The 19,337-nt window shown below is 38.2% G+C and overlaps 3 protein-coding genes across 9 annotated transcripts; all 3 read left to right on the forward strand.

The window, feature by feature from the left end:
* The first annotated feature begins 616 nt into the window (after positions 1-616).
* Positions 617-11,137, forward strand: LOC121769447 (amino-acid permease BAT1 homolog). 3 transcript variants are annotated; one of them, XM_042166253.1, is made up of 8 exons: positions 617-889; positions 984-1,244; positions 9,384-9,402; positions 9,489-9,708; positions 9,788-9,969; positions 10,054-10,343; positions 10,410-10,539; positions 10,616-11,137. In XM_042166253.1, the coding sequence occupies exons 1-8, from the start codon at positions 801-803 to the stop codon at positions 10,961-10,963; spliced, it is 1,539 nt and encodes a 512-aa protein (XP_042022187.1). In that variant the 5' UTR covers positions 617-800; the 3' UTR covers positions 10,964-11,137. The 3 variants fall into 3 exon arrangements, with proteins under 3 accessions (XP_042022187.1, XP_042022185.1, XP_042022186.1); XM_042166251.1 differs by lacking the exons at positions 617-889; positions 984-1,244 and adding exons at positions 7,741-7,955; positions 8,039-8,299; XM_042166252.1 differs by lacking the exons at positions 617-889; positions 984-1,244 and adding exons at positions 7,741-7,952; positions 8,039-8,299.
* Positions 11,138-12,395: 1,258 nt separating this feature from the next.
* LOC121767191 lies at positions 12,396-15,892 on the forward strand. Of its 5 annotated transcripts, none has more exons than XR_006043052.1 (7): positions 12,396-12,534; positions 12,671-12,746; positions 12,812-12,870; positions 12,955-13,112; positions 14,751-14,965; positions 15,185-15,358; positions 15,676-15,892. XR_006043052.1 is itself a non-coding variant. In XM_042163407.1 (5 exons), the coding sequence occupies exons 1-5, from the start codon at positions 12,532-12,534 to the stop codon at positions 14,315-14,317; spliced, it is 570 nt and encodes a 189-aa protein (XP_042019341.1). In that variant the 5' UTR covers positions 12,396-12,531; the 3' UTR covers positions 14,318-14,726. The 5 variants fall into 5 exon arrangements, 1 of the variants encoding a protein (XP_042019341.1); XR_006043051.1 differs by having other exon boundaries at positions 14,751-14,961; XR_006043054.1 differs by lacking the exon at positions 12,671-12,746 and having other exon boundaries at positions 12,403-12,534; positions 14,738-14,965.
* A 913-nt stretch (positions 15,893-16,805) lies between these two features.
* On the forward strand, positions 16,806-19,337 carry LOC121766364 (putative zinc finger protein At1g68190). Its single transcript, XM_042162641.1, has 6 exons — positions 16,806-17,107; positions 17,293-17,694; positions 17,980-18,312; positions 18,385-18,564; positions 18,647-18,831; positions 19,132-19,337. Exons 2-6 carry the CDS (start codon positions 17,332-17,334, stop codon positions 19,250-19,252), a joined length of 1,182 nt encoding a protein of 393 aa, XP_042018575.1. The 5' UTR covers positions 16,806-17,107; positions 17,293-17,331; the 3' UTR covers positions 19,253-19,337.

A 19,337-nucleotide genomic window follows, 5' to 3' on the forward strand; every position in this document is an offset into this window, starting at 1 on the left:
CATAAGTTGGAATTTTTTTAGGAAAAAGTTAAAAAATAACGATTTCTCTAGTACTCCTATTTAACAAATAACTTTAAAATTTATTGCATCACCAATTCTAATCAGTAAGAACAGTTTTTCAATTATAACCAATGTCTAAACGCTTTATTATACTACTCCCCTCTCACAAAAATTAGCTGAATTCATTTTTCATATGTCCTATATAAACAGTCAATAACTATTTATAAAAACATCTTCTTTCTTTTCTTTTTTTCTATTTTATTATTTGTGAGTCACACTATCCATTATATTATTTTAATTACTTTTTTCACTTTCTCAATTATTTTATCAATTTCATGTTGAAACTTATGTTATCCCTAATTAGCCTATTCCAATAAGATAAATGATTACTTTTTTTCGTTGCTTGTTCTTTTTTCATGTTATACGCATATTCATATATTATAATTAATTCATACTCTATACGAATACTTTGAAACAACTAATTTCATTATGATTGAAAAGTTTTATCATTAAAACAAAAGAGTTCTAAATATACCATAAAAATTCGCAAATAAAAATCCAAATATGCGAAAGAAATAAAAAAACAAAAAGAGTAGTCCAAAATAAAGAAAAATATCTTACTCACGCATAGCATAGAGCAAGATTCCAAAGAAAAATATATGCATAAATGTACATACACAATCTTCAATGATCAATCTCGCGCATAAAATCAAATCGTGACCCTTAAAAATTAGTAGCTTCAATTAAATAAGTCCACGGAAAAATATACACACTGACAGTGACAACTACTACAATCGACGATGGAAGCTCCCTACCACCGGCTGCCGGATTCCGGCGACTCTCGCCTCAATCAGCTCGGTTACAAACAGGAGCTCCGCCGCACCCTCTCGTATGTATTCCACCCCAATTCTCTCTCCTCTTCCGCGTCATTCCCGATCTAATTTTCCCTCCAAAAATTAATCGCAAATTTCTCGAATTGACAGCGCAATCTCCAACTTCTCGGTGACATTCTCGATAATCTCGGTGATGACTGGCATAACCACGCTGTACAGCCAAGGGCTCAGCTTCGGCGGGCCGGTGACGATGGTCTACGGCTGGCCGATTGTAGGCGTGATGACGTTCACGGTGGGGCTGTCCATGGCGGAGATCACCTCGGCGTATCCAACTTCCGGCGGCCTTTATTATTGGGCGGCGAAGCTGTGTACGGACGACTGGGCCCCCTTTGCTTCTTGGCTCACTGGCTGGTCAGTTTTCTTTTTCTCACCTTTTTTCAAAAATATTTGCTCATTACTTTATTATCTACGAGTATATGTTTTCTGAGGGATAGATTGATTGAATTTGAGATAGTTTCGAATTTATGGAAGTTATTTTTTCTTATAGGGAATTTGCAGAAATATGAATGTCATATTTGAAAATAAAACTACTTCTACACTCAATGTTAAGACTTTTATTGAAATAAGTAGATGTCAAATTTCTCTTTTTTAGTTTGTACATAATTGTTTTAGGCATGTCAAATCCATTTATTTGGGAATGGAAAGAGTTACTATATGTCTATATGTTATGCGTTGCGAGAGTTGAAGTGATATTTGCGAAATGAAATACAAGTGATATAATATGAATTAGAGATGTGTAGGAGTGGCTGTATATGTGATACTTTGATTTGGTATTTCGAATAAATTAGATTACAAATGAAATCTAGAGCTTGTTTGTTAGCTTGTTTTGATAAATATATATAAGATGCTCCTTTCATCCGTTTTAGTTTAAACATTTCTTCAGCCGTACTCGTAGAGATTATTAAAGTAAGAGAAAGATAGAAAGATTAATTTATGAAATAGTAGTAAGTTTTTGTAAAAAAAACGACTAAATTATATTTTTAGGATCATAAAAATATACGACTCAACTATTATTAAATGAACGGAGTAAAATTGTAGTGATAACAATAGTGTTAAAAAACATGATTATTTTAAGAGGGAACATTTTTTTAGGTCCACGAACTTTGCTAAAGTATCATTTTAGGTCCGTCAATTACAAGTTAATATCATTTGAGGTATTTTGAACTTTTTCTGGACGAAAATGCCCTTAAGGTCTTCAAAGGGCAATTTGGGCAATTCTTTCGCTAATCATCTTGCGCCAGAAGCCTATAGTCCAACAATTTTTAACGGCAAATTTTTATAATTAAATTCAATTTGGATGGTAATTGATCTCCATTCTGAAATTCATATAAATAATACTCCGAATGACCATCCAAATTAATAATTATCTAATTTCAAGACAAATAAACTAAATATAATTAACAAATCACCTATAGTAAATTCTTAAAATGCTGTTTAGATTGAAAAAATAAAATAAAGTATCAAGTCCCAATTCACTATCCCTATATAATTGGTCATCTAATAATTAAAAAATTAACACATAGTACTATTTTTTATGGCAAATTTTAATTTTATTTAAATTCAATTTGGATGGTAATTGAATTAAATAGTAGTAAAAAAATCGTTGGACTCTAGGTGTTTAACGCAAGATGAGTGGCGAAAGAATTGTCCAAATTGCCCTTTGAAGGCATTAAGAGCATTTTCATCCGGAAAAAGTTTAAAATATTAACCTGTAGTTAATAGACCTAAAATGATACTTTGATAAAGTATGTGGATCTAAAAAGATGTTCCCTCTTATTTTAATACTCCTATTTCGTACTCCGTATTAGTTTTCGTTAGCTTAGAAAGATGAGATACGAGAATATATGTAGATCAAGATAAGGTGGACGTTGTTTCATGTCAAGAAATACACTAATAAGGTCTCTTGTTATTTATTGAGATATATATGTATATATATTTCTCTCAAATCCAAAATTTGGAAATAGAAGATGGGCGGAGAATGTGAAGCAGATGTCTTCATCTCTTTTTTTGCGCTATTTCCTACTGCTGCTTCAATCTCAAGATTAGAGCTTAATCCAAGCATTCCCATTCTTAATCCAACGTCTCAGAATCTCTTTTTTCATGCCATTTTCAGCCTTACCAATTGGGCCCTTGGTATTTTCCAAATGCTTTTTTATGATGGGCCCTTTGTTTTTTACAAATGCTTTTTTTATAATTATTCTTGCTATCCTCCAATTCCAAATATGGGACGTGATAGAGAAAGAGCGATGGGGATATCTCGATTGGCTAACAAAGTCTCGTATTCTGTGTTTATTGCTCCGTATCGTACACGTCGCCACAACACGTTATTTTAATTAGAATTCTTAAATTGGGAAAATCTAATCAGAACGCCATTCAGTTATGACCTGTTTCATTATAAGAATTATCTAATCAAGAAGATATTTTGATTGAGATTCTTAAATTTGGAAACGCCATTCATTTGTGAATTGTGACTTGCTTCACTCAACTCATCAAAAAGAAGTGTGAAAGATGAAGGTGTTGAATAACACGCGCATGTTGATTGTCATTGATATAAATATTAGATTAATGAAATCAATAATCGGATGGAATCATTTATTATATTTTTCTTTGAAATTGATAAAAACTAGGAGAAATTACGCGAGGAGACTTTTAACTTTCTACGCAATCTACTGGATTTTATTATAGGAGTAGTATTATTGGGAGTAAACATAACTGGAGTACGTTTTATGGTCTATGTTGCTCCACCTTTCTCCAATCTCATTTTTTCAATTTTTTGATAAAATTATTCATGAAAATTATCAAGTTTGTTTGTAATACAATTCAGACCGACACCTACCTACCAATAGGGGGCACGGATGGTTATAAAGAAAATGTGACGATGATGGGCAGTTGCTCGTAAAGTTGAAAATAACTTTCATTGACCAAAAAATTTCTTAGACCATAGCTTTATCCCCATTCAATCTACAGAAATATACCTTCTATAATTTGGAATGTGGTTTTATGAATTCAAATTATTAATCAATCTTGATTAAATTACTAAAGTAGATATAAGAACAATTTATATCTTCCAGTATACATTTCATTTCGTTAGACTACTTGAGTGGGTTCACACAGCAAATATGTGCATCATCTGTAAAAGGTGCAAAAATTGTACACTGTATGGTATGCGTTTTATACTTTTATTAGTTAGTGCAAATTATTAATAATATCCTATTTTTTGAAATTTTTTAAATATAGATAAGCATGAATCTTTTAACAAATTAGGTTTGGCAAACCTTCTAATCTTTTAATTTATTTAATATCCTTTTTTCTCTGGAATTCCTATTCACAGAAATTGACTATTGCATTTTCACATTTATTGTTCACACCGACCGACCTGTATTATTGATCTGATTCGTCCCTCCTCAATTGGGTTTGGATTTCCCTTGATTCTGCGGATTCATTAATTTAGTAATATCTTACTATTTAATTCATCACATATCTTTGCGTTGACAAACTTTATGTCCATGCTGATTTCTATGTCACATTATTAAACTAGTACTCCCTCCGTCCCGCGCTACTCGCACCTTTCCTTTTGAGCACGGAGATTAAGGAATGAGTGATAGACAAAGTCAACAATTACGGCTGTAGGTATAAATTGTTACTAAAAATCGCAAGAGTGCAAATAACTTGGGACGCCCAGAAAGGAAATAAGTGCAAGTAGTGTGGGACGGAGGGAGTACTTTATTTTCAAACATGGTAATTTCAAAATACTCTCAATTAGAAGTTCTAACATTTTCTCAATTACATTTCCTATGACCTATGAGTATGACATTCATATGCTCTTTCTCTCCAAACATATTTAATCACGTGTGCTATCCGCCAATTCAATTTTATTACTCTAATTTAAGGAAATTGAAAGAACCAGATATAGAAACAAACCAGATTCCTCCATGAATGATAGAATCATTGGTTTTTGCCGCGGCTTTGTTTTACCTTAGAGCATCCACAGTGGGACGGATGTCTCGGCGGACATTCCGACGGACTTTCCAAAAACACCTTTTGCCACGTCATAAGGACATCCCACTGCACAATGACGGACATCACCAAGGACATCCCGACGGACATCCACAATAATAAAAATGCACAAATTCACCAAATTAAACAATTTACGGAATTAAAATTTCGACACGAAAATGGACGGAGAAAGTGGAATGATAATTTCATTAAATAAAAAAAGTACATTTCAACAAAAAAAAAATCTAAACAAATTACATTATAAATATCAACGACGACCCATCTGCATCCATAGCTCTTCAATTATATCGTTCTGGAGTCGAATATGGGCTTATCGTTGGCGCATGTCGGCAAATGCACGGACTCGATCGGCCTCTTCATGGGGTATCCCCATACGTACATTGGCAGTGGCCACGCCGTGGCTTGGACCGGCAGCATCAACATCATCATTGGCCCAATCAGTCAGTGTTGGACCTTCATCTTCGACAATCATGTTGTGCATGATAATACATGCGTACATGATATCAGCGATGCTGTCAATATACAACAGTCGTGATGGACCCTTCACTGCCGCCCATCGAGCCTGGAGCACACCAAATGCCTCCTACACATCCTTGCGCGCTGCCTCCCGACAACCCGCAAAATAGATCTTCTTTTTGTCTGTTGCGCATTTGATCGTATTCACAAAGACAGGCCACATAGGGTATATTTCATCCGCCAAATAATAGCCCATATTGTGCTGGTTGCCGTTGGTAACGAAACTGACGGCCGGACCAACGCCCATGCATTGGTCGTTGAAAAGGGGCGACGACTGGAGGACCTTGATGTCGTTGTTCGACCCGGCTACTCCAAAATACGCATGGCAAATCCACAGCCGGTAGTCAGCTACCGCTTCAAGGATCATCGTGGGATTCTTGCCCTTGAAACCGGTAGTGAACACCCCTTTCCAGGCGGCGGGGCAGTTCTTCAACTCCCAATGCATACAATCTATGCTGCCCAACATTCTCGAAAACCTGTGCTGACTCCCGTGCATATCCATCAGAGCCTGGCAATCTCCGGGGGTAGGCTTCCGAAGATACCTATCCCCGAATATCTCCCTAACGCCCTCACAAAAATACTTCAGACATTTGCGGGCAGTCGTATCGCTGATGTGGAGGTACTCATCGAACATGTCGGCCGCACCTCCGTATGCCAGCTACCTGATTGCGACAGTGCACTTCTGTATGGGCGTGTGGCCGGGTTTACCAACCGCATCCTCCCTCATCCTGAAATACTCGTATCGACGCTTTAAAGCGCCCACGATACGCAGAAATAGCGGACGATGCATCCTAAAACGTCGCCGAAACATGTTCTCCCTAAACCGCGGCTCCGGAGCGAAGTAGTCCTCATACAACTGACAGTGTGCAGCGATGTGGTCCCGAGGTACTATAGTTCGACGATGGATGGGTCGAGGTACCGCTGACTGTTGCTGCTGCAAGGCCGCTTGTACGCGCGATTTATCTCCATGGACGTAACGGCCCGCAACCGTTCTTTAATTCGCCGGCGTACGTCATCAGCACCCCCACCACTGCTGCCCGCACCACTACCACTAGCAATTTTGGATATATAAAAGAAATTTAGAGAGAGTTAAAACAAGTGGTGCGAATGAAATGAAGTTCAACGAGCCGTATATATAAAGTTTTTTTTAAAATTAAAAATCGGGACGTCCGTGTGGAACTCGCAATGGCGGACGTCACGATGGACAACCCGGCGGACGTCGTCGGAAAGTCGCAGATCTGCAGTGTCCGCAGCGAAAGTCCGCATCTATTCCTCCCACGACTAATGGCGGACGTCCCGCGCGGACATCTGGCACGCTGGTCCGACGCCCGCCGCTGCTCTTACTTTTCTCGCTACAAATCCAGATTCAAGAAACTCCGAGATAGAGTCTTGCAAAATTCAAATTCTTTATTTATTTCTCTGAAACCACAAAAATCGAATTCCTATTCACTGTGATTTGCCAGATTGTAAGAGCATCCACAACCGTGCTCTTGCCAGCGGCACGGTTGTGGGCCCGGGCGGTACTATTCATGCCTGCTCTCTGGCAAGAGCACAACACCCACAACTGTGCTCTTCCGCAAGGACGAGCACAATTAATATAAAATTCAATTACACAAAAACATTTTCATAATACTAAAATTCATTAAAAAAACCACAATAAAAATAACAAATTACAAATAAAATAAAAAGACATAATTAAAATCCTAAAAATTAAAAATTACATAATTAAAATACTAAAAATTAAAAATTACATAATTAAACTCCTAAAAATTAAAAATTACATAATTATTGGCTAATATAACCCGAGGAAGACTACGCATCCGGCGGTACCAACCCCAATTGTTTTTGGAGACCCAATATCATGGACTCGTGCGTTTGAAGTTGCGTGGGGGTCATAGTTGACCCAATATCCCCAATTGTTTTTGGGGAAGTTGCATGGGGGTCATAGTTGACCTATCGGTCATAGTGGGGAAAACGGTTATAAACGGATATAATTTTTTGGGGAAGTGAATTTTTTTTTTTTTTATTTTTTATCGATTTTTTTAATAAAAATCCGATTTTTTAAAAAAAAATAAAAAAATGTTTGAAACCAACGGCTATGCCGTTGGCGAATGGGAGACCGCCACGTGTGCGTCCGCTGGCACGGACGTGCTCGATACATCGAGCAGCGCCGTGCCAGCGGCGCGGTTGCAGCGGTGGCGGTCCTTCGCCTTGCCGCTGGCACGGACGGCGGTGGCGCCAACCGCCACCGCTGCGGATGCTCTAACTGCACATGACATAGCTGTAGCCTGTAAGTAAGTATCTTGAATCAAAAAAGCCTCCATTTCCGAATATTCATTTTTCTCCCTCTCTCTCTCACACACACACATCAGAGAAAGAGGAAAAGAGAGCAGAGATGGTGTGGGAGCGAGGCAAGAATCAGTCAGCGCTTCCATTAAACATTCAAGAAACGGCCCGTGATTCCGGTGACACGGGCCATGCACGTCTTCACGAGCTTGGCTACAAGCAAGAACTCAAGCGCGACCTGTCGTAATTCCCCAAAATTCCATTATTCTTTACTCCATTCTTGATCTTCACTCACTGATTTCATTTCCCTCATTTGACTCCGCCAGAGTGTTATCCAACTTCGCCTTTTCATTTTCGATCATATCGGTGCTCACCGGTGTGACTACCCTCTATAACACCGGCCTGACCTACGGTGGGCCCGTTTCCATCGTCTTCGGATGGCTGATCGCCGGTTTCTTCACATTGGTCGTCGGATATTCGATGGCTGAGATTTGCTCCTCTTACCCCACTTCTGGTGGGCTCTACTACTGGAGTGCAAAGCTCGCAGGACCCAGCTGGGCCCCTTTTGCCTCCTGGATTACTGGATGGTAAGTTTGGAATGGAATGGGAATGAGAATGGAACGTCGTTGTGTGATGAGGCGGTCGGAGTAGTGGTTGAATTGCCCTTGTAGTTGCAGTTAATGTTGTTTGTGATGATAGGATATTTTTGGTTTAGAGAATAGCTATGGTGAACTTAGCCCCATTTTGCTCCGTTTCTGGATAACTGAATGGTAAAAATTGTTTTTATTGTTTTAGTTTAACTTTGAAATGGAATGGGAAAGGAAACAGAATAGCATCGTGTGATGGGGCGGTCGTATTGCTATAGGATATTAACTTTGATGATGTTTCTATTGTTAGTGGACATGTTTGAGTAATGCTTGGATTGACATTGATGATGTTTTAGTAGTGTTTGAATTGCAGTAGCATTACTTTGATGGTGTTTCTGCTGTTAGTGGCATTAGCGTGTTTGCTGTTGGGATTTTGAGCTCAATACACTTTAGGTAGGGAAGATAAATAAACAAAACATGATAAGAACACACATTTTAGGTTATTGTTGGTCATAACACTCCAACATAGATGAATATTTTGGGAAAGAAGGTACCTTCCCAAATATTTTGAGCTCAATATTCTTAGTGATGATAGGCTGGTTTCTGGTTTAGTGAATAGTTTATGGAGGACTTATCCCCCTTTTGTTTGCTTGCAAGATGACAGCTTCTTTGTAGAGCTTGCTCCCTTCAGTCTGAGGGTAGCTTATCGCTTCTAGGTTTTGTGATACAGAGTTGGATCTTGGGCTTGTGTTGATGCATAAATATGAGCAAATCTTGATCTTAAGTATGTTGTAGTTCTGTCGTATGTATGGTTCACTTTATTGTTAATTCTTGTGTGCAGTCAGTCAACAATCCAATGTCATTGATGTAGTTCACATCTCTCAGGCTGATTTTTTAGGTTTAATTTTCTTGCGTCTGAGAAATGAGAATGCAGTTTGTAGTGCCTTTATTGATAACTTCCAATTGCTACTCATTTAAACTGTCTATGCTACTAGCTTAAGCAGTTACTCTGGCTCTTTATGTATTAACATACTTTTTGCAAAATATTCATACTAAGATGATTTGCTGTTTTCTCCATGTGCAGGTTTAACATTGTTGGTCAGGTATTTTAACCACTCTATAATGCATCTCATTTTTTTTTTCTTATATGATTTCTTCTAAATGATACAGTAAATGATTTCTTCTACAGTGGGCTGTTACAACAAGTATAGATTTTTCCCTAGCACAGCTGATACAGGTGATGATTCTCCTCGGCACAGGTGGGAAGAACGGAGGAGGATACGAGGCCTCTAAATACGTTGTTATAGCTATCCACGGAGGACTTCTCCTCTTGCACGCTGCCCTCAACAGTCTCCCCATATCGTGGCTATCCTTCTTCGGACAGGTTGCTGCAGCTTGGAATGTTTTAGGTACTAAAAAGTTTCTACATTTACTACTGTTAATATGAAAGTATCACGGACTTAACTAGAATTCCTCTCTTGCTTCCAGGCGTCTTTGTTCTTATGATCCTCATCCCGTTGGTGGCAACGGAGAAAGCTAGCGCGGAGTTTGTATTCACCGACTTCAACACAGAAAATGGAAAAGGAATCAACAATAAAGTGTACATATTTGTGCTAGGGCTGCTCATGAGCCAGTATACCTTAACCGGTTATGATGCATCTGCTCATATGGTATTATTGCTTTGCTAAATCAATCTTAACATTGAGAGATTTCTGCTTGAGACATGAATACTATGTGACATCTACTTGATCCAGACAGAGGAGACGAAGGATGCAGACAGGAACGGCCCAAAGGGGATCATAAGTGCAATCGGGATATCCATAATTGTCGGATGGGGCTACATACTAGGCATCACGTTTGCAGTGACAAACATTCCGAACCTTCTGAGTCCAGACAACGACGCTGGTGGCTACGCCATTGCTGAGATATTCTACCAGTCTTTCAAGAACAGATACGGCACTGGTGTTGGTGGGATCATCTGCCTAGGAATAGTCTCCGTTGCCATATTCTTCTGTGGCATGAGCTCCATCACGAGCAACTCCAGGTAAAACTAACCTATCCTCGAATCACCACCTCAAGTAGTAATCTCACAACACAAACTGTCAAACAGGATGGCCTATGCCTTCTCCAGAGACGGCGCCATGCCATTCTCCACGTTCTGGCACAAGGTCAATGAGAACGAGGTTCCCCTAAACGCTGTCTGGTTGTCAGCGATCATAGCCTTCTGTATGGCGCTAACGGTATACACACATTTCCAAACCCAAAACCACCCTTCTTGTTTCCAACCACATTTTAACACTTTCTTGATATCTGCAGTCATTGGGAAGCTTAGTAGCGTTTCAAGCGATGGTATCCATAGCCACCATCGGACTCTACATTGCATATGCTCTGCCGATCTTCTTCAGAGTGACTCTGGCTCGGAAGTCTTTCAGACCGGGGCCATTCACCTTGGGGAGGTATGGAGTGGTCGTTGGATGGACTGCGGTCCTGTGGGTGGCAACGATCTCTGTTCTCTTCTCGTTGCCAGTGGAGTATCCGATCACGAAAGAGACACTGAACTACACTCCAGTTGCAGTTGGAGGGCTGCTGATTCTAACAATTGGTTCTTGGATGTTAAGCGCTAGGCACTGGTTTAAAGGTCCAGTTACAAACATAGGTAGCTGATGTAGTTTGTTGTATTTTGTGTGTAATGGTGGATATGTAATGTATATTGGTGGAGACAATCATGCCTTTGCATTCTGTATCTTAATATTCTAGTCTAGCCATTGTGTTTCCTGACAGTGGGAATTCTTAATTTGTGATCTATTGTGATTATAAGTAAGCCAATCATTTCTTGAATTAGGGTCATCCAACTTTTGGATCTCTAATTTCTAATTATTTTAATGAAAAATTACAAATGGAAAAACCCGAACTGGATCCAAGGAATGCCTAAAATATCAAAAGGCCTAAATCGAATAATCTATTGGTGTTCATGTATGAAATTGGATACAAATAATACCATAAATCCAAAAAATGTAATCGTGATTGAAAATTTTAGGTTTTATTGTACCATATAGCCACTATCGTATGATTTCAAGTATTCGGTTTGGATGACATGCCAATCTAAATTTTGAAAGGAAAAAAATAAATCTATAATCAAGAAACCAATCAAATTTTTTAAACGCTATTTTCGATATAAAAATATTGTTATAATAATGCTCCACTTTATATAATATTCCCACCGTTAGCCAAGTAATATGTTTAGTCGGAGCTAACTTGTGTTTTATGCAATAAGTAAAACTAAAAAAATGAATGTAAAAATTAGTAATTGTAGATCTTAGTTATGTAGTAAATTTTATAATAAAATATGAGTTAAATAAAGTTAGTAAGATATGAAGTACTATCAAAGTACTCCTTCTGTCCACCAATACCAAGACATATTTGACTGAGCACGATTTTTACTGAACACTCCCTTCGTCCCTAAAATTTTGTCACATTTTTCCATTTCTGTCCATCCCATAAAATTTGTCACATTTCACTTTTTACAATTTTCGGTAATGGACCTCACATTCCACTAACTTATTCTGACTCACATTTTATTACTCCCTCCGTCCCGGATAATTTGTCTCGTTTTTCCATTTCGGCCCGTCCCTCATAATTCGTCTCATTTCACTTTTTTACTATTTTTGGTAGTGGACCTCATACTTCACTAACTCATTCCTACTCACATTTTATTATAAAACTAATATATAAAAGTATGACTCATATTCCACTAACTTTTTTAACTCACTTTTCATTAAATTTCTTAAAACTCGTGCCCGATCAAAGTGGGACGAATTATCCGGGACAGAGGAAGTATAAAACTAATATTTTAAAAGTAAGACTCACATCCTATCACCAACTTTTTCAAACCACTTTCAATTACATTATTAGTGGAAAGGATGAAAATAGAAAATAAAAAGTTTATTGGTGGATGGAGGTAATAATAAACAAATAAAATAGTTATTCTCATAAAAACAAAAATGAAAAATTAAGACAGATTAATGGCGAGATAGGCATAGGGAGTAGTATAAATTTATATCGCTAGAATTGAAAATGGTACTCAGTTTCCATTAGTACATATTCTGTCAAGTCTAATCAGTTAAAATTCAAATTATTTAAAATTGTGCCGCGGAAGAAACAGAGAGGCCAATACACTATCAATCGACAGTTTCCCTATATCTGCGATTGAGCGACCCAATTTGACTGCATCAATGGTGCGTGCGATCATCTCTCCAGTATTCATTCTGAATTTCACGAACGCGCTGATCTGCCTAGGGTTTAACACCCCCCCCCCCCCCCCCCCCCTTTATTTTCTTCTGTATCAATTGACGTTGATTTACGATTTCTTAGGATAATTCAAACGATGAATTCGAACCCCTCTTTGATTATACTCGCGTGCAGCCTGCGCCGGTCATCTGTCTCGGTGGTCAGTAATCCTGCAATGGACTGTCTAATTTTTTTCTGATTTTTATTGATTTGTGTCTTCTGCAGATGACCTAGACGGAACACCTGATTTTGCCTCTAAGAAACGGAGAATCTCTGATACTACGGTAAGTCTTCTTCTTCTTCTTAGTATCAATTGATAGGATGCAGAGGTTAATAGAATTGGGGTTTTGCCCTTTGATAAATATTAGGATGAGAAAAAACAAGATGTGAACTCGAAAGATGTGAAGGTGATAGATTGTGATGGTAAAGAAGAAGAAGAAGAAGAAGATTGGTTGCCTCCGCCTCCAAAGAATCTAGATACTAATTCTAAAAGTATTGGCGAGGACTCAACTTTGAAGGCCCTCAGGTATCTAGTAATCGGAGTGATCTATTTTCTTCTTTTCTTAAGAATTTTAAACAATATTAGAGGCTACTATGTGTCTTTTGTTCTAAGTGCTGGTTATGTACTTCAAGGTGATGCCAGCTACTTTACTTCTTCGAATTGTAATAGTCCTACTCTGCTATGTTATAACTTCTGATTTTCTTCATAATAACTGATGTGTTTTGCTCCTTCCTTGATATGTGTTTCTTCATGTTCTAATGCTGGAGTCAAATTGGAAGATGAATGCTTAGCTGACTGGATAGGATTTGAATGACCTAGTCTGTTTTCATTTTCTGAATACGATTTCTGTCGTATGAAATGATGATGTTTTATAGTTTTTGAGAATGTCTAGATTTTAACCTGTTAGAAGGATGAAGCACTGGAGTGAGAATGTGTTTAGGAGTTTTGTTTGTTTTGTTTCTGTAGAACCTCATCGTGTATCTGAAATTGATGGAATGTAAAAAATGTGAAATATAGTCATCATAGGTGTTAAGAATATTAGTATTCTGTCCCACATCAGTGATGTGACATAGCCTAGCTTAGTCTCTTGTACTATATATATGTGGTCTGTGTTGAGTAATAATATACACCAAATACACTACTACTTTCTCTATGTCTATTTACTTTTCCGCTTATGTCTATATTTTACTGTTCTACATAGTATCAGAGCGGATTCGAATCCGTCTCTAGAAAATTAGGGTTTCCAAAAAAAATAAAATAAAAAATAGGGTTTCTGCCGCTGCCCGCTCTATTATCCCCACTCCGCTCTTCCGTTCCTACTCTGATCTACTCTACCCGAAATTATGGTTCTGCTATACCACTCTTCCCGAAATTACGGCTCTGTTATGCTCTACTCCGCTACTCTGCCCAAACTAGGGTTTCTGATGTCGCTGCATCTACTACTTCTACTCTACAGTTGCTACTCTGCTACAACTGTCACTACCCTGCATCTGCTACTTCTGCTACAGTTGCAACAACTGCCCTACAGTTTCTGCTACAGTTGCAACAACTGCCCTACAGCTGCTACTCTGCTACAACTGATACTACTATCCTGCATCTGCTACAGTTGCAACTACTATCCAGCTGCTACTCTGTTACAGCTGACACTAACTACCATGCATCTGCTACTCTACTGCAGTTGCTACTACTGCTCTGCATCTGCTACTACTGCTGCTACAACTGCCCTATAGCTGCTGCTACAACTTATGCAACAGCTGCAACTACTACTGCCCTATAGTTTCGGCTACTACTATTGCTGCCGATGTTTGAGGAAAAACATTTTTGAGAACTTTGTACCAAGCTGGACACAATATAGATGTTCCCGCTTGAGGAGGAGTGTTAAGAATATTAGTATTCTGTCCCACATCGGTGATGTGACATAGCCTAGCTTAGTCTCTTGTACTATATATATGTGGCCTGTGTTGAGTAATAATATACACCAAATACACTACTACTTTCTCTACTATGTCTATTTACTTTTCTGCTTATATCTATATTTTACTGTTCTACAATAGGTACTTTAGCAAGTATGCCATGTGACCAATTGATCGATTTCTGTTTCTTTGAAGTCTTCTTATTAATAATTTTTCTACTTGCTATTGTCTAAAAAGGCCTCATTCATAGGTTAGAAAGGCAGGAATTGGCATCTTTTGCACAGTCGGCTGATGATGTAGTTCGAGCTGTTGAAGAATCTGTAAGAAAAGACCTTAGTGCTTCCTTACAATCTTCCCCAAAATCTGTTGCCTAGCAGCCGGTGGAGCCTCAACGTGAGAGGGCAAAACTTGTAATATCCATCCAGGACAAAGATGAGCTTAAGCAATTTCGAGTGTACATTGTAGGTGCTCTTCCTTATTCTCTGCTAGCTTAAATTGACAGCATATATTGCTCTCAGAAGTAGAATACAGTGGAACAGCTTTGATGTTTGTCTGATTCGCTTATTCCTAGCTTTAGTCTTGCATTCTGAAGCTGATACAAGCAGTATGGAAGATATGCTGTTGTTTTCTGCTGCCAACAAAAATAAAATATTAGTACTTACTAAATCAATCATTAATGTGCAGGATGATAAATTTGAACGACTCTTCAAGATATACGCTGACAAAACTAAGCTGGATGTGAAAAATCTTGTCTTTTGCTTTGATGGGGACAAAGTAACTCCTGATCAAACACCTAATAGCCTTGGAATGGAGGAGAACGACATCTTAGAAGTGCACGTGAAATCAAGCTGATCCCAGGTAAAGAGCTTTCTGATCACGTTCGCCTTTCATTTTCTCGATGAATCATGAAAGTTGTTTTCGGGGTTTTGTTATCAGTGCTGTCTTTATTTATATGTTCTATTTTGGGACGATAGCCTCTTCTGCCAAACCTGCATGTATGTATGTTGCATCTACTTGTGTGAATTACTATTTGACAACTATGCTGTTAATTAAGAAGTTTTTCGTTTACATAGCCAATGGGATGGACTGGATGACCATATTCAGTCAAAAAGTTTTTTACGTTGAGTTCATCTAGTTGTATTTCTAACACACTTGATGATTACCTTTAATTTCAGGGTGTCAAGCTCACTTCTTCGGAGAGAGAGGGAGATTTTTTTGATTCTGGAAGAATCTGCATGAGATATTTTTCTTCTTTTTCAGCTCATCACTTTTCTTTTGTTCCGCAACTGCAAATTGAAGAAGCCTTTTCTTTACTGAATTGATTGCGGATTTGGTGAAAAACACTGTTTCTTCAGTTGTTATATGGTGTATCATAGTATCATATTTTTGGCATTGCTCTTTTCTTTTTTTGTTTCTAAGTTTTTATGCCGTTTTTGGGTATGAAAGAAAAGTTTATGCTCGTTTTAGTTGGAAAAAGTGCTTTAATCTGCAGGAGCAGTTGAAATTGGAAAACTTATAAATTTTGTATGTAGGAGCAAATATCATGAGTATTATGGACTAGTTGTTTGAACTTTTGAACAACATATCGTCATGCCTAGATGATTACAAATTCATTTTAATCTTTCAATGTTAAACAATTATATTTCAGTACCACCTGTAACTGTAAGATCAGGAGACACCCTGAAGTTGAACACATCGTATTTTAAAATTCACATGGATAAGCCATACAAATAGATTTATTTTTTAATTAAAGTTCAAAATTGATCATATACATTGGTATGCTTAGTGCCGTCTAAAATTGACAATCAAATACTACCTTTTTACCTGTTTAGTCACTTAAATTAATACATTAGCGTGATCTAAATTAATTTAATGACTGAATGTTTTGGTCTCAAACATTTGCCATTTTTTTTATTCTACACTTTATGTTTAGAATCTTTGGTTCCAAACAATATGAAGTAAACCAAATGTTTTAAGATATTTTTTGATAAAAATATAAACAATAATCTATCCAAATTTAAACGCTACTAGGAGAAAATTTATCAGTCTACAGAATATCAGCATGTTGAGAAAAAAAAAGAAGGGTAAATTGGCGGGGTGAGGTAAATTGCTTAGTTGATTAACGTTATTAACTAACTCTAACAAATACAGTTGGGTGTCAGAGTATTTCGTGAGTTTCCCCATGCTTTGGGGCAATCCTTCCGATGACGTGGCGAGTTCCCATTGGGGTGAGGCGCCAACTATTGCCGTACTATCACATGCTGGATTAGATAACACTTTGGATTATGTCACTCACGCCCACCTCAGCTCCAAAAGTGCATCCTCTCCTTTACAACTGAGATTGAGAAAGAGAGAGAGAAAGAAATGGATTAGATAACATATTTGATGAACATTACTAAAAACCAAACCCCTTTTTCTACTCTTTTTTTGCTAAAATAATTATCATCAACTTATGATAGCCCTGCCCTCACTCGCTCAGGCTTCATGTGATTTATTCTATCTTCTTCACTTTTTTGTTTCTTCCAAAAAACCTTTCCTCTTACATCTATGAACAAAGATTCCAAAAGGGGCTCCTAATCTTCTATTCCTAAGCTCGGAGACTCACAGGTTGGTTTCTCTTTCCTCATCATGTTTCAATTGAGTATATATCAACATAGTTTTGCTAATCCTTCAATCAAATCTGGTCTATTTATAGCATTAGAAACGTGGGATTCCAATCCCTAAACCAAGCTATTTGATGCTCACTTAATTCAAACCTGTTTCTTGATCAAAGCTACATGTCAATTATGCAGCCTCACACCACCATGTTCAGGCTCCATCTTCACTAAGTAATGGAGAAAAGGTGTGAATTCTGCAAGGGTTTGAGGCCGGTTGTGTTCTGCAAATCAGATGCAGCGTACCTCTGCCTCTCCTGCGATGCCAAGGTCCACTCCGCCAACGCTCTCTCCTACAGGCATCCTCGTACCCTTGTCTGTGAATCCTGCAGGAATCAGCCTGCATTAGTCCGATGCCTCGACCACCAAATGTTCATGTGCCAGAGCTGTGACACCATCCGCCACTCCTCTCTCGATCACCGCAAGAAGATAGTTAGCTGCTATGTAGGATGCCCCTCTGCAAAGGATCTAGCTGAGTTGTGGGGGTTTGAGATCAAACAGTCTGCTGAGGATTCAGATGTTTCATCATTGGTTTCTGAGGTTTTGTTGCTTTCTTAGCGAATTTTGATCTCATGTGCTTGGTTTTTGGTTATGTGGGAAGCGTGTTTGCTTGTGTTCGCATCTGGTTTGGTTTCGTTATCTTAGCCAGTTTTGATCTCATGTGTTTGGTTTTTGCTTATCCGGAACTGGAAAGTGTCTTTGCTTTAGTTGTCTCCTCTGGTTTAGTTCGGTTTGGGTCTGGATTGAGTTATTTCGGATGTTGATATCTCATGTTCTTGATCTATAATTAAAAGAAGAGTAAGTAGTTTTTTGAAAAATTTATAGGTAGAAAATGATGGAAGGCAGGACAAGAGTAGGTGTTGTTTGATTCTAAAGCAAATCTTGGAGTTGGAGAAGCTTCAGCTCTCGGAGGGGATCGATGATTCATGTCTAGCACATGTGAAGGAGCGGGCGGGAGGGTGGAGTTTCAAGCATGAGGCAACGTGGAAGGAGCACAGAATGCTCGAGGATCAACATCTCGAGCATTCTGATCATGACTTCCAAGTTAAGAAGAGTGAGGAGTCTCCGTTTCACCAACTAGACAGCTTGGCTGGAAATGGAAATCCGATGGCCGGGGACACCTTTTGGCCGAACAGAAGCCCTCTTCACAACAACGAGGTTGTCTATATCCAACATACATAGTTATATTGTGCAATGAATAGTGTAGCAGTAAATGAAATGCATGTGCAGATGTGGGCTCAAAATATGCAAGATTTGGGAGTTTGTGATGAAGTGGGATGCTTTGAAGATGTGAACATCCCTGATGTTGATGTCACATTTCAAAGCTTTGAAGAGCTGTTTGGGAGTGAGCATGAGCCAACCAACTCCTTTGAAGATGAGCATCCACCATATCATGCCACCAAAATTGAGGTTTCAAGATTCATGCATCTTTTTTTTTATTTACTTTGAGGTATTTTTGCAATTTGTGTCTTTGATGGCCTTGTGTTTGCAGCAAAGCAATGATATGGACAAGGAAATGGCTACTTGGGTATCGTTGTTTTCTGTCTCGAGAATCACAGGCGATAGTAGTGGGTCCCACAGTCACGACGAGGCTTTTCCTAAACACGTGTCGTGTGACGAGGACTTTACAAAGCCGAAAAATGCCACAATGAGATACAAGGACAAGAAAGCTACAAGGTAAGTCCGTTCAGCTCCTTACTTGATGATCAAATGTTACTTCTGGCTAGTTCAGCATGACTATGACTCCATCTAAGTAAGAAAAATAATACTAGCATCATTCTTACATTATGAATGTACAACTTTTTCCTCTTAGTTTCCTTGCATAATCCACATTGTTCAGAAATAGTAATATATTTTCATGTTCTGTTGGATGACAAGTATAAGTAGTATAGTAGGGAAGCAATGTCTCATGTTGTGTAATAATATGCAAATTAATCATACAAAATATATATGCTATGTTTTTTTCTGTTGGTTTAGGAATGAAAAGCAAGCCCAAAATACTTGTCCAAGATCAAAGTCCAATTTCAAGAAAAGGGGAAACAGTCAAGTTTTGAAGGCAGAAGGTGATTGTGGTAGTAGAGTCTCTACAATCATCTGAAACTCTCTTATTTTCTCTCTACATTCATCTTTTTTGTTGTACATTTACTTTACCCACAGAAATGACTAATGAAGCCTTATTATCA

This window comes from Salvia splendens, chromosome 15 (assembly GCF_004379255.2).
Source record: "Salvia splendens isolate huo1 chromosome 15, SspV2, whole genome shotgun sequence".
In the NCBI taxonomy this organism is placed as follows: domain Eukaryota; kingdom Viridiplantae; phylum Streptophyta; class Magnoliopsida; order Lamiales; family Lamiaceae; genus Salvia; species Salvia splendens.

What these genes read in the sequence shown, in the direction of transcription:
- LOC121769447 (XM_042166251.1), top strand. Translation starts at nt 7,822, where the DNA reads ATGGTGTGGGAGCGAGGCAAGAATCAGTCAGCGCTTCCATTAAACATT. An exon ending in GAACTCAAGCGCGACCTGTC is followed by an intron (nt 7,956 to 8,038) that starts GTAATTCCCCAA and finishes TGACTCCGCCAG; the next exon opens with AGTGTTATCCAACTTCGCCT. An exon ending in ATGATGCATCTGCTCATATG is followed by an intron (nt 9,970 to 10,053) that starts GTATTATTGCTT and finishes TACTTGATCCAG; the next exon opens with ACAGAGGAGACGAAGGATGC.
- LOC121767191 (XM_042163407.1), top strand. An exon ending in GCCGGTCATCTGTCTCGGTG is followed by an intron (nt 12,747 to 12,811) that starts GTCAGTAATCCT and finishes TGTCTTCTGCAG; the next exon opens with ATGACCTAGACGGAACACCT. An exon ending in GGAGAATCTCTGATACTACG is followed by an intron (nt 12,871 to 12,954) that starts GTAAGTCTTCTT and finishes GATAAATATTAG; the next exon opens with GATGAGAAAAAACAAGATGT.
- LOC121766364 (XM_042162641.1), top strand. Translation starts at nt 17,332, where the DNA reads ATGGAGAAAAGGTGTGAATTCTGCAAGGGTTTGAGGCCGGTTGTGTTC. An exon ending in ATCATGCCACCAAAATTGAG is followed by an intron (nt 18,565 to 18,646) that starts GTTTCAAGATTC and finishes TTGTGTTTGCAG; the next exon opens with CAAAGCAATGATATGGACAA. An exon ending in AAGGACAAGAAAGCTACAAG is followed by an intron (nt 18,832 to 19,131) that starts GTAAGTCCGTTC and finishes CTGTTGGTTTAG; the next exon opens with GAATGAAAAGCAAGCCCAAA.